Source organism: Pogoniulus pusillus, chromosome 29, assembly GCF_015220805.1.
Source record: "Pogoniulus pusillus isolate bPogPus1 chromosome 29, bPogPus1.pri, whole genome shotgun sequence".
In the NCBI taxonomy this organism is placed as follows: domain Eukaryota; kingdom Metazoa; phylum Chordata; class Aves; order Piciformes; family Lybiidae; genus Pogoniulus; species Pogoniulus pusillus.
The window spans coordinates 8,704,008-8,716,962 of NC_087292.1; the positions used below are offsets into that span (position 1 = coordinate 8,704,008).

At 40.8% G+C, this 12,955-nt stretch overlaps 1 protein-coding gene across 3 annotated transcripts in view; it reads left to right on the forward strand.

Moving 5' to 3' along the window:
- PTPN1 (protein tyrosine phosphatase non-receptor type 1) overlaps positions 1-12,955 on the forward strand; it is a 43,591-nt gene that overhangs the window by 25,847 nt on the left and 4,789 nt on the right. For 2 of the 3 annotated variants that reach the window (XM_064167861.1, XM_064167862.1), the window contains exons 2-8: positions 2,016-2,106; positions 3,589-3,689; positions 5,778-5,876; positions 8,953-9,090; positions 10,692-10,901; positions 11,617-11,778; positions 12,473-12,708. In XM_064167861.1, coding sequence (XP_064023931.1) covers positions 2,016-2,106; positions 3,589-3,689; positions 5,778-5,876; positions 8,953-9,090; positions 10,692-10,901; positions 11,617-11,778; positions 12,473-12,708 — 1,037 coding nt within the window. Of the gene's footprint in view, positions 1-1,540; positions 1,554-2,015; positions 2,107-3,588; positions 3,690-5,777; positions 5,877-8,952; positions 9,091-10,691; positions 10,902-11,616; positions 11,779-12,472; positions 12,709-12,955 lie in introns of those variants that run through there. The other variant, XM_064167863.1, reaches the window with a different exon arrangement.

Below are 12,955 nucleotides of genomic sequence, written 5' to 3' on the forward strand. Positions count from 1 at the left end.
GTATATTAGAATGCCTTTGCATAATTTCATTTCTGTAATGAGGCATGTAATCCATTCCTTGTTTTAAAAGAGGGGACGCTTCCTTTCAAATTTATTAATGCTGTGAAAAGAAATATTGTAGATTAGTGCTGCTGCTGCAAAAAATGAACCCAATATTTAGAGCAAAAATGCCCAGCTGTCTGGGTTTGGGTTGCATTTTACTCTTGGGTGGGTTGGTTGTATTTTTTTCATAGGAATCCTAAGTGATGAGTTGGTTGTGCTGGTTTTCATTATTTATTTGTTTAAACACTTATCTTACACAGACTTTATAGGAAAACATAGTTAGAGATCCAGAAAATTAGTTTCCTGGTTCCCTGTTTCTGTCTCTTGTTAGTCTTCTACAGACAGTAGAGAAAACAAACCCCTGCAAATTCACCAACCTCGTGTCAGGCATGAATTTATGAAAACACCCATTTTAGCCACCTCACGTTTGAGAGATTAGACTGTAGCAGTCAAGATCATGTTCTCCAGACTGCGTTCTTTGTAAGCAGAAATACTGACAGCCATGTGTTAAGTTATAAAAAGAGAGCAGCTGATGTAAGGCTTATTTCAGTGAGGAGCTGTTTGAGAATACTGTACTAATTTTGAGCAGGTACATGTAAACTAGAACTCTTCCTGTGACTTGTAGTGTTCAGTGTAAGCTGATACATAGTTCAGTAACAGGGTAGAAGAAGATATAAGGCAATAAGCTTTAGCAGATAGCCTCCTTAGAAAGAAAATCTCCAGCATTGTATGTGATTCTTTATGCAAAACTGAGAGCAACCAAAACCAGCTTGGTTTGGCCTGCGTTGTAGGGATTAGATTTGCTGGGGTAAAGTACTCCTGTTCTGAGCTGGAAAGTTAGCACGATTTGAACCAGAGCCTGAGTTAATTCAAAACTATTAATAGGGGAATGCTCAGACTTTCTGTGCAAGTAATGTGTGTATCACCAGCAGCTTCCAAATGCACTGATTTTCTGTGTGCATAAGCCTGTTCTCTGGTCACATTGGGTGTGAATCAGCACAATGCTCAAAATGCATCTGTATCTGGACAGATATTAATAACAAAATCTGCTTAATTTTGCTGATTATATTTAGCAAAATTAATCCAATGAAAGGAGATTAATTTAGCTTGATAATTTATTTTTAATGATGATTTCAGTGGCCTCTGGGCCAGGTTCATTTGTTCACTCCATGTGATTGCACAATGTCTGTCTTAGGGTTTCTTAAACTGAATTTTGCTGTTGAAATACCAGTTTCTCAGTAAATCCATTCCTTCTGTTTTCACTCGTTTCAGTTAAATCTCACAGCTGCACCCTGAAGTTCCCAGTACTTTAATTTTTAACTATGGCATTCTTAGCACTATTCATTTACAGTGTGAAGTTCTATTTTTACAAATTGGGACTCATGTCCAAGGGCAGCAGAACTCTTTTTAGTAGTGAAATTGTTTTGGAGTTGTCTCAAGCAGCTGAGCTAATATATGCACCTTAAAGACACCCTAATAGTGACATGTTGCTGATAACTCAAGATAAAGCTGTAAGTGATCTTAGACAAGTGGCCACTCCCTCTGTGTGTGATGCCAGGGAGGGTAGATAGGTGGTTTTTTTTTCTCTCACAATAAAAGTTTTTTTAATTGCTGCTGAGTCAGAATTACAAGTGATAGTTTACTGATAGTGGAGAGCATTGCTTAAAGCAGCTGTTATTAAAGTGCTTTGGGGCAGAGACTCTGCTCCATGGGAGTCCTACAAGCATAATATCTGATATATGGTCTGCTACTTCATTATGCAAGGTAGTCATAATTTAACACTCAAATAGTGTTGTATTCTAATAATTTTAAACTCGGTTCATCATTTCATGTCCAAAGTGCTTTCTGTCTAGAACTCTTACTTGTGAAGGTGTGAAGTCAGAGGGACATTTGTCTTAAAATAGCTAATGGTGTGATGATGGTAGATGGATTCATATCTAAGACTTGGAAATTTTTTGGTTGTTTTGTTTCAGGACATCAGGCATGAAGCAAGTGATTTTCCATGCAAAGTGGCCAAACACCCCAGAAACAAAAATAGAAATAGGTACAGAGATGTCAGCCCCTGTAAGTACACTTTCTTTTCCATTGTTTGTAACAGGCTCTTGACCTCTAATGACTTCTAACAGCTAAATGTTCTTTGTAAAAATAAGATTCTTGTTGGATGGGTATGCATCCAAGACAATTCCTTTTGTTAATATATTTATTTCTAAGACAGATGTCGCAGGACACCATTATATCCAGAGGATTAGATTTGAGGAGCATACAGTAGGCTCTGTATTTGTGGGGAGAAATCTGAGGGGAGGAACTTAGTTCACTTTTGAATTCTTATACTACAGAGGAATGATGGCTAAAGTGGCAAAGAGAAAGTATCCTTTCTCTTGCAGTACTCTCATTGGAGCATCCTTCTAGTTCATAGCAATTGGCCTGTGTCTGGCATGCTGCGCTCTTGGGATGCAAGAGTGACTGCAGCAGCAGAGTGCAGAGAAGTAGAAGGCTGTAGGTAAATGGTCAGCAGATAACAACATACCAGACACTGAATAAAGTTCGTAGCCTGTTGGCTAAGCTGCCTTATATGCACTAAATGACAGTGGCTGCTCTGGGACTTCTTTCCCTCTTGAAGGGTACAGCACTGCTGCCTGCTTTAAATGCAGAGTTTCTATGGGCTCTGTCACTGGGCAGGTGTTTGTCTTCTGCTCAAAGACGAGCATTATTGTCTATCAGGAAACATTTATACTTAGTGGTTTAAAGTTACTGAAGTCTTTGGGGTAGTCGCCTAGGAACAGTAATGTGGCAGTTTGTTTTCCTAAGCAGTTCTAATACTTGGGGTTGTGAGTGACAAATAATGCCTTTTTGCCTTGAAGTAATTCTACTTCCAGTCTTTTTTTGCTTTCTTGCAAAATGTGGGAACTCATATGTGTGGTTTTGCTGTCAGTGGTTTGGGTTTTTTTCACTCCCAAGTGAAGCAAGCTGAGACTAACAAAAGAGCCATGAAATTGCATCCACTGTCATTCTTGAATTTAGATCATCTTTTCTGAATGTTGAGGTATGGTTGGGTTTGGAATGGTAGCAAAATGTCTTTAAGAAGACTAGGAAGTCTGTGGTGTGTTCATCCAGTATATGATTAGGCAAACTTTTAACAACCTTGAACAAGCTGGGTTTGAAGGTTTAAGCTGCAAAAGATAAGCAGCTGTGTACTTAGATTTATATAAAACCACTAACTGGGTAAGTGTCCAAATAGGTCAGTATGATCTAGTTTGCAGATTCCTGTTGATTCCTTCAGATGCAAATACTTCCATTCTTGCAGTGTATTCTTGGTAGACAAGAGTGCAACTTGCATTCACTGCTCTTGCTTCAGTGCTGCTCTGTAGTACCCATATTGTATTTTCAGAGTTAACAAGCCCAGTGAGCACTTCTGCACTCCAGGCATTAAGCTCTTTTGGTTCTTCAGGACAACTCAGCTTTTTTGATCCCAGCATCTGATGAGGTTGTACATGCATTGTGCTGTGTTGCATAGCCATTAACCACTGTTTTCTAATTATGCTGCAGTTGATCACAGTCGAATTAAGCTAAACCAAGGTGACAATGACTATATCAATGCTAGTTTGATAAAAATGGAAGAGGCCCAAAGGAGCTACATCCTTACCCAGGTAACTATTGGCAGTAGATAATAAGAAGTCATACAATTGGAATTCTTTTTCATGAGTTTTTGTTGGCCTTAGTATGTTTGTTTTCTCTCTGTAAAGGTATATAGATGTCTGTGTGCATATACACACATTTCACAGAAGTGTCACATAGTTCTTTCAACTTCTTCCAGCACTGACTGGTTTTTGTGGAGTATTTTGGCCACTTTGTGTATTTGACTTTAAACCCATGTAGGCTCAAATCTGACATACTTGTGGAAATTTGCTTGCTGGCTTACAACAGTCAACATTTAAATGTGGTTGAAATGAATCACGCTTCTACATGGAAGGTCAGCACAAGGGCTTTAGACAGCTAGTCCTAAGTTGCCTGATAAATTCTCTTAACAGAATCACAGTGTTAGGGGTTGGAAGTGACCTTGAAAGATCATCCAGACCAACCCCCCTGCCAGAGCAGGATCAGCTATACCAGATCACACCAGGAATGCACCCAGGTGGGTCTTGAATATCTCCAGAGAGGGAGACTCCACACCCCCCTGGGAAGCCTGTTCCAGAGGTGAACCTTGCTTAACAGGAGGGCCTCACATGTACAGAACTGTTTGCATGAACCTCAAGATACTCAAAACCTATTTGAAGTAACATCCTTTAAATATAACAGGTATTTGTATGTTACATTGAGCAGAACAAAGAGTAACTAAAACCTGCTGGTGAATTTCTTGCACCTGAACTTCTGTATAAGCAGTATGTTCCACTGTGTACTTTTTGTTAAATATTATTCTGGGAGTCATGCTGTTGTGTTTACAAATAACATATCCCCTAATAACACAACTTCCAAAGGATGTAATTTGGGCAATGCTGTTTCCTTTGCCTTTTATGTAAGAAAGGAAAACTAAGAACACAGGCTTCAGTGATGGGGAATTTGAGGAGCATTATGAAAAGTGGCTGTTTCACACTGAATCTGTGAATTCCACACCTATCTTTATAACACCTGGGTACCCTCTTGTTTTATTCTGACAGCAACTGTACCAGAGTCCTTGTTTGTCCTCAGTGTTTGGTTCCTTGGAAACTGTCCTGATCTCTAATCTTAACTTTTCTTTTTTTTTTCTTTTTTTTTGACCCCTTCCTCCCTCATGTCAGATAAAGGTAGATTGGCATTAATATTTTAAAGCAGCAGCTCTTCCTTCCTGTTTCTAGAGAATAGAGATAAATGTTCTAAGGAAGAAGTGTGCAGTATGGTGTTCAATATGAAAATGGTTCTGTACGCACAGCTCTTGTATTGCACGGAGGTTGATCTGAGGGTTCAGCTGCTACATGCAGTAGTCTGATGTGCAACTAACTGCTACTAGTTACTGATTCTGACCCAGAATTTCATGGGTTCAGATGGCTTTATTTAAATCCAGTCGTTCTTTGAGTGCCCTGTCCTGCTGTTGTGTTTGAGCAAAGTGACAAGTAGCAAATATGAGAAGCACAGTGTTGCTGGTTTATGTTGCCCAAAATTCAGAGCAATGGTTCTAAAGCAGGAGATAGCAAAAAAACAGAGCACAGACAAAACCTTATACAGAAATCTACTTTGTGACTAGATAATCTTTAAAAGGAGTTGTTATTTTGTTCACTCCCAAAGCAGATCCATGAAGATTCTGCAAAACCATGTCATTTGTTACTGATTAGGCATTGTGTCAGTCTTTTGAACAGCAGCCTAGTAATTTTCAAGTATTATGAATAAAAATGCATTGCACAATGGTTTTATATGGTCATTAATTGTGCTTTCAGTTAGTCAATGAAGTTTTATTTCCCCATTACTTTTGTGTAACTTTCCTAAGAAAATTCTCAGTATTTTCACTCCCAATTCTGTTCTTGCAAATGAAACTGCTTCTCTGTTCCTGTTATGTATGGGGGGAGAAGATTAACTCTGCTTTCATGGGTAAGTTGACAGTGGGAAAATGGAACTTACAGCTGTATCACTGCTTGTTTTTACAGTTTGAAATGAGAAGTTACTTGTCTCAATTTATTGCCTAGTGCAGTAGCTTTTACTGGGGAACATTGCACTGATGCAAACAGAAAATGATGCTCATTTTGGGGCATTCTGTCTCTCTGCAGGGACCTTTGCCAAATACATGTGGTCACTTTTGGGAGATGGTTTGGGAACAGAAGTGCCGTGGTGTTGTCATGTTGAACAGAGTGATGGAAAAGGGATCGGTAAGTACTTAACCAGTACTAGCTCTGTGTTCATTGCGTGTCTATGATTTTCCTTGACAAAAAGGGGAAAAAATAAAAAAATTGACACACAAATAACAAAAAAAAAAAAAAAAAAAACAAGCAACACAAAGAAGTGGGGACCACATGAAGGACATAACCATAGGTGATATTACCTAAGCAATTATGCCTCCTAGAGTTGAATAGCCAGTGAACTGATCTTAGTGCTGTCAGAAAATCACTCAGTTTATAGTGATGGGTCCTAATTTCTTCTGAATGTGACTGAAAGATGCAGTGAACACAGTGTGCCTTTCCATACAAATGAGGATTTGGTCTCTATTGCTAACCTGGATATGTGGAGGTAGTTCTCAGTGTATGCAGATTGCAACTGTCAGAGGTCATTCTCAGCAAGTGTTCATTCAGACTGGAGAAGGCTTCAAGGAGACCTTGTAATGGCCTTCCTGTATCTGAAGGGGGCCTACTCCTGTAGGCTGGGGAGGGACTGTTTACAAGGTCTAGATGTTAAGAAGTTCTTTACAGTGAGGGTGGTGAAACACTGCAACAGGTTGCCCAGGAAAGTTGTGGATGCTCCCTCCCTGGAGGTGTTCAAGGCTAGATTGGATGAGGCCTTGCGCAACCTGCTGTAGTGAGAGGTGTCCCTGCCTATGGCAGGGGAGTTGGAACTGGATGATCTTGGAGGTCACTTCCAACCTAAACCATTCTATGATTCTCAAGCATTACCAAATAGTTCTGAAGTAGTTAGAGAGAGACTTTGACTCCAGGTCTCCTTCAAGCAGTAAGAGCTCTGACTAAATACGCCACCAAGGCACTTTGCTTCTCCACCAGCGTCATTGCTTTACAGAATTCATGAGAGGTCCAAAGAGAATGAAGGTGCAATTGCAATTGCTTCAGCCAACAGCTGTCCTCAGCAGTGATGTTGTAGGTGGTGGTGTGGAACCAGCTGTTAAGCCAGTGCTTTACTTGCTAGGACAAGTGCAATGGGCCAAGCTCTGTCCAGACTGTTCAGAAGGTTTACATTAGACAAGACAGGCAGAAGATGAAGGGAAACAGCAGATGAACAAACAGTTGGGCTGTTTGTACCTTCAGGTAGAAAACTTTGATTCCTCTGGCATGTGAAGTAGCTGCTGGCTTGAGAGGAAGTGTCTTAGCTTTTCTGATGATGGAGAGAACAGGAACCATCACAGGCGTGGTTTTCATCCATGGGTCAGAGTTCTGCCTCTACAGTAATTCCACAGCTACCAGTCTTAAACTGGGCTTGGCAACTGTGGAAATTTGAGACAAAAGTGATTTTTATGACTGATAGAAGTGCAAAATTTAAAGTTGAAGGTTACAGTGCTGTCAATATAAATACACTTTGGGGGACAGAGTAGTGAGCATGCTGGATGTTCACTGGTTGATCAGAGTTTTGCATAATCAGAAAGTAGTTCCCAATAATCAAGAAAATTCTTGTGTTTTAATATATTTCTGTGTTAATTTTTGAGTGCTTGGATTTTTGGTAGTAGGAGTCAAATGTAATCTTTACAAGAGATGCAGTAACCATGTGTTTCAATAGCTTCTTCCTTTCCAGCCTTTCCTGCTTATCCTCTGCACTGCCAATAGTTCAGAACAAAGTGTATTCGTGGGATCCCTTAGGGCAGGCTGCTTACACTTCTCAGCAAACAGCAGTCAGGGACCTACAGCAGAGCACAACGAAGTATTGTTTGCAGACACATTTGGTGGAGAAATTAGACACAAAGCCAACTGCTGTCTCTTAAAAATTAATACCAAAAGGAAAATGCAGAGGATTCTAAGTACATTCTACACCCTTGTAGACTAGAGGATGTGTTTTGACTAAAACTAGAATTAGTCTGAGCAAAACTAATGTTAGTCTACTTGTGAACAAAACTGATGTTAGTCTACCTGTGAATTAAATATTGAAGGATATTCTTGTTTATTAAATGCTGTCAGGAATCATCTTAGTCTTAAGAATGCTCTTCTTTTTTCATAGTTCTTCAACTTTGAAATCTTAGTATTTGCTCTTTAATAAAAGGGACACTGGCCATGTCCAACAGTCAGTTCTTCCTGCATGTTCAGGCATGGGCAAATGATGGTCATGGTCTCGTTTCAGAGGCGCAGTGCTTCTCAGCAGAAGTAGCAGGCCAGTTCCCCCAGTCAGATCAGAAACATAGCTGCAGATTTGCCTGTTGGTGCTGCTGTTGAGGTTCACTTTTTTCCCTGCACACTGCAGAATGAGCTGCTTTTCCATTTGGCTGACTCATCTGAGGTCCTAGCATGTCACACTCTTTGCAAAACTAAGCTTTCTGGAGCTGCACTGAGAAAATTGAAGTTCAATCAGGAGTAGGTAATGGGAATGTGTGCTGAATGCTAGTTTTTGTTTGGCACTTTACTTTTACACTGTGCTATGTGAAATAAAAATGATCTCACTCCTGGTTTTGATTTAGTGGCAAGTGACCCAAAATGTCATTTGGTGATACACTTGTAAATTAGCAATGTTATAATTCTCTCTGTAGCTTATTCATTGAGCTCAGAATGCTGCTCACAGTAATGTTCTATTCTTGTTACCATCTTTTTTCTTCTGAAATACATTTTTTTACATGAGAATAATAAGTAAAACGTAAAGTAAGCTGTTTTGGGGTGGTTTTGCAGTGTTTTGAAAGCTTTTATACTGGGACTGTTGCTAGGTTATTTTTGGTTTGTTTGTTCTGACACAGGCTAAACTAAATAATGGCTTTGGTGATTTTGATTAGATTTCATAGCTTCACACTCTTTCAGCTTATATATAGAAGAAAGAGAGCTATACCTGAACAAACCTGTCCTCCATCCTTAGGTATTTTCATAAGTTCAGTCAAGGTCAAAATAATTTAACTCATACAGAAGAATCAGTGATGATGTGGTTCTGCAACATCAAGTAAAGCTGATACCTTTTATGCAAGAATTGGTGCTCACAATAAAAGAAGATGAAGAAATTGTCATTAGAAAATGTTGTATTTAAGACTGTTTATTCCTTGTCTCTTACACAAACATAAATGACATTTAAATGTGTCCTGCTTGGTTTTAGGTAAAGTGTGCACAGTACTGGCCACGGAAGGAGGAGAAAGAAATGGTTTTTGAAGACACAAACTTGAAACTAACAGTGGTATCTGAAGATATAAAATCCTATTACACAGTACGACAGCTAGAGCTGGAAAACCTGACAGTAAGTACAGAAACCAGGACGGGCAGTTTCTTCAGCCTCCCTGAGGTGAAATTTGCCTCCTCATCAACAAAGTCCTGAAAAGGATGCTCAGGAATTAGAGCAGGCTTTGTTCTAGCACTGGTGATTCTGCCTGAGGTTGTTCTTCAGCCTCTAGTTTGTGTCTTTTGGAAATGAAACCCTTAAATATTTAGGAAGCACCTGAGGTAAATTACAGTCAAGCTTAGTTTGTCACCACCTTTCAGAGAACCCTTCATGAAATCACTTAGCAGGTGCTCTAGACGTTCTAGTGCTTTTGTATTAGAGCTGAAGGAGCTCTTCCTGTCACTTAAGCTTCCTATTTGCCCATGTCTTGTTCTAAAGTCAAGTTTTAGGTTTTGGCATAAATCTTCAGGTTTTGCATTGGAGCCCTTTGTCAGAAAGCAGGAACCAGTGTAGTCTCCAAGAGCTGTTTTAGCCCTGGCCTTGCAGTGGGCTGTACGGAGCTCAGAGCAAGGCCCAGGCCACTAGCTTTAAGCTTGAAGGGAAAGAACTCTTCTTGGTTTTCTTTTTTTCTCTCTTTTATTTTTCCTTTTGCACAGTCCCAAAATAAAAGTACATGTGCCATTTCCTACTTCCCTCTCCTCTTCACCACTGCCCTGTATTAGGGCGGTGTGAGATAATCTAAAGCTCCTTGGGGAGCCTGCTGAGGAAGAGCACCATTAACTTGCACTGAATGCAGGTCACTGAAGAGAATGTCTGAGGCCCATTATGGTACTGAGCTAGATGTACGTGTGATGTGCTAGCTGAGTTCTGTTCTGCTCACAGCCGGAAGACACAGTTATTCCTTTGTTCATCTGTTAGCATCTTGCACGCTTCATCCTGCCAGGAAATGTGAGACAGCAGATAGGAGTCTGATTAAATTATGCCTGAGTAAGAATTCAGTTGATGTAGTTTGTGGTGTGTATGAACTATGATGTCTGCCATAGACATGGTTGTAGCTCAGTATTCAGGAGGATATGAGTACCACTGGTATAGTAGTCTTGGAAGAAAGTTTTCAGGTTGGGAACCAAGCCCTGAATGAACAGCTGTCATTGTGCAAGATTTGCATGTAGAAAGTACAGAGGGCTTATATGGCTTATATAGCTTGAGCTGCTTCATTCTGAGAAATCTTCAAATGCTACTTTGTCATTAAAACCTACTTGTCCAATATCCTTTGCTCAAATTGGAGACCTCCACAAGAGGTGACTATTTGTTGTTAGTTTCTTGTCTGCGTGGCTATAAAAGCTCCCTCAGGCTGGTGGGGCTTTGACATTTGGATTTAAGTTCCAAAGGTGCAATGGAAGCAGTGTAGTCTGAGCAGACACACACCTCCATTCCCTCTGAGACAGATTTACTTTTGAAGGAAGGAGCTGAAATTTTTCCAAAGGCACAAATCTGAAATTGATCTAAAGGTAAAAGTGTGCAGTATCTGAAGCTGTGTCTAAATACATAAGTGGGTGGTAGCAAAATGGACATGGAATTGTTTGCTGATTAGAACATTGTTGTAGGCGACTGAAAAGTGCTTTGAATGCTTCTGAGTCATGAATCCGAGCTAAAAGACTTCCTAAATGCTGTTTTTGCAGACACAGGAAACTAGAGAGATTCTGCACTTTCATTATACTACGTGGCCTGACTTTGGCGTCCCAGAGTCACCAGCTTCATTCCTCAATTTCCTGTTCAAAGTAAGGGAGTCTGGCTCCCTGAACCCTGCGCATGGGCCCGTCGTGGTGCACTGCAGCGCGGGCATCGGGAGGTCAGGAACCTTCTGCTTGGTGGATACGTGTCTGCTGCTGGTAAGGGCTGCTTACTCCTGTGACACACTCCTGCTGCAGGGTGATTCTGGAGGAGCAGTTTGTTGTAGGTTTACAAGGGGCTGTGCTGTGTTCGGTGAAGTGTTGTTCCATGCTGTTTCCCATTATCTTACCCATAGTTCAGTTTGGATGTGTATTCCAAGGTAGATCTCGCTCTTAACTGAGTCTGGGGAGGAAAGGGAGTAGATTTTACAGCGTGGTGGTTTTTTTAAAGATAGGCTTTGCCCTTCTGATTAAGGGGGAAGAAAAGCACCACGTGCTGCCTGCTAAGGAATAGGGTGAATTATGCTGGAACAAGATGAAATGTGTCTAATGTTTCCTTTTACAGTCAGCTTTGCCTGTCAGCAGGGGAAATTGTCCTGCCTTTAAGAGAAAACTGGAGTTCACTTGGCTTTATTCTGTGGCTGAGAGCAGCTTGTACACAGAAGTCAGGCCTAGGTTAAAATGCCCTTTTGAAATCTTGATTTTATTTTCAAAACAAGCAAAACCAAAAAGGGGGAAACAGAAAACGTTGGAGGCCCAATGTGTTTTCACCTCTCTGCCTTTGTAGAGACCAAATCAGTGGCTGCAGATAGCAGTTTTTATTAGGTGGTTATTTCTGTAACGAGGAGGGTAGTCTGAAGGCTCTACTACAGAATGCGTCAGTGTCTTGAATCTCTTCAGAGCATAAAGCATGTTTCATTTTTTTTATCTTCAGATGGACAAACGGAAAGATCCTTCTTCTGTGGATGTGAAACAGGTTCTGCTGGAGATGCGCAAGTACAGGATGGGGCTCATACAGACAGCAGATCAGCTCCGCTTCTCCTATCTGGCTGTTATTGAGGGGGCAAAGTTCATTATGGGAGATGCTTCAGTCCAAGTGAGTACTGCTGACTGCACAGCCTGCCGTCTGCAGCTCTGCTTTAGCTGGGACAGATACCTTAGAGCAACAGAACAGCAAGAAACTTCAGCTTCAATAAATTTGGATATTGTAGGGTTCTTAAATTCAATGCTTCGTGGCCTAAAGTATATATAAGAATCTTCAAAACAGTCCCTGTAGTATGAGGGGGGTACTTTTTAGCCATGGAATTGGATTGTAGATGGGCAGCATCAGCCTTGTCTTCCATTCCAGTTAACAAGTGTTCTAATATGCCAGAAGTTTAAGTATTATGATTAATGGCCAGGGTGGCGTTAGGTTGATGGCTGCACTTGATGATCTTAGAGATCTTTTCCAACCAAAACAATTCTATGATTACATAAATCCTTTAAGCTTGTTTTATGATATGCAGAACTCTAGCAACACAGATTCTATTTTGTGCTATTTAAATTTTCCAGAAGCAGATTAAAATGCATTTATGTCTGCATTTATAGCAGAAGTCTTCTGTGTAGTGATTGTAGCTTAGATCTGGAGTTCTTGTCTCTTTTTCCCCCTTTTTTCCAATGCAAATGAACAGCCACTCTAAGAATAAAAGAACAGGTAGAGTATAAAGTCCTTGCTGTATGAAAGTTAAAAGTTGTAGTAGCTTCCATTAAAAAATGGAGAAAAGCTTATCAGAGCTTTTCTTTCCCTGAAGGAACAGTGGAAAGAACTCTCCAATGAAGACCTGGAGCCACCACCTGAGCATACACCACCACCTCCCAGGCCACCCAAGCGAACCTCCGAGATGCACAACGGAAAGATGCACGAACATGCAGAGTTCCTCCCTAAGCATCAAGCAGCAGAGGAAGAGATCAGCTGTTCGGTCAGGACTGTGGAAGAGACGGTTCCAGATGGAAGAGCTTGTTCATCTGGGCCACTGATCACAGAGAGGTAATTCATTTGGCTTCCAGTTCTTGACTGTCCACTTGGCTTGTGGTGTTGAAAGGTTGTAGGACATCTGCTCACTAATGGAATTTCATACAGAAAGGCTCAAACAGACCTTGATGGAGTCAGTGTAATTGCATTTCCAACCCAAAATCTTTTCAGGAGGCTGGGCCCTCTTAGGGGATCCTGCTAGAGTAAAAGAAGTGACAGCACAATGAGGTGGCTCAGCCTTGGTTTAGCTGCCATGTGCTGT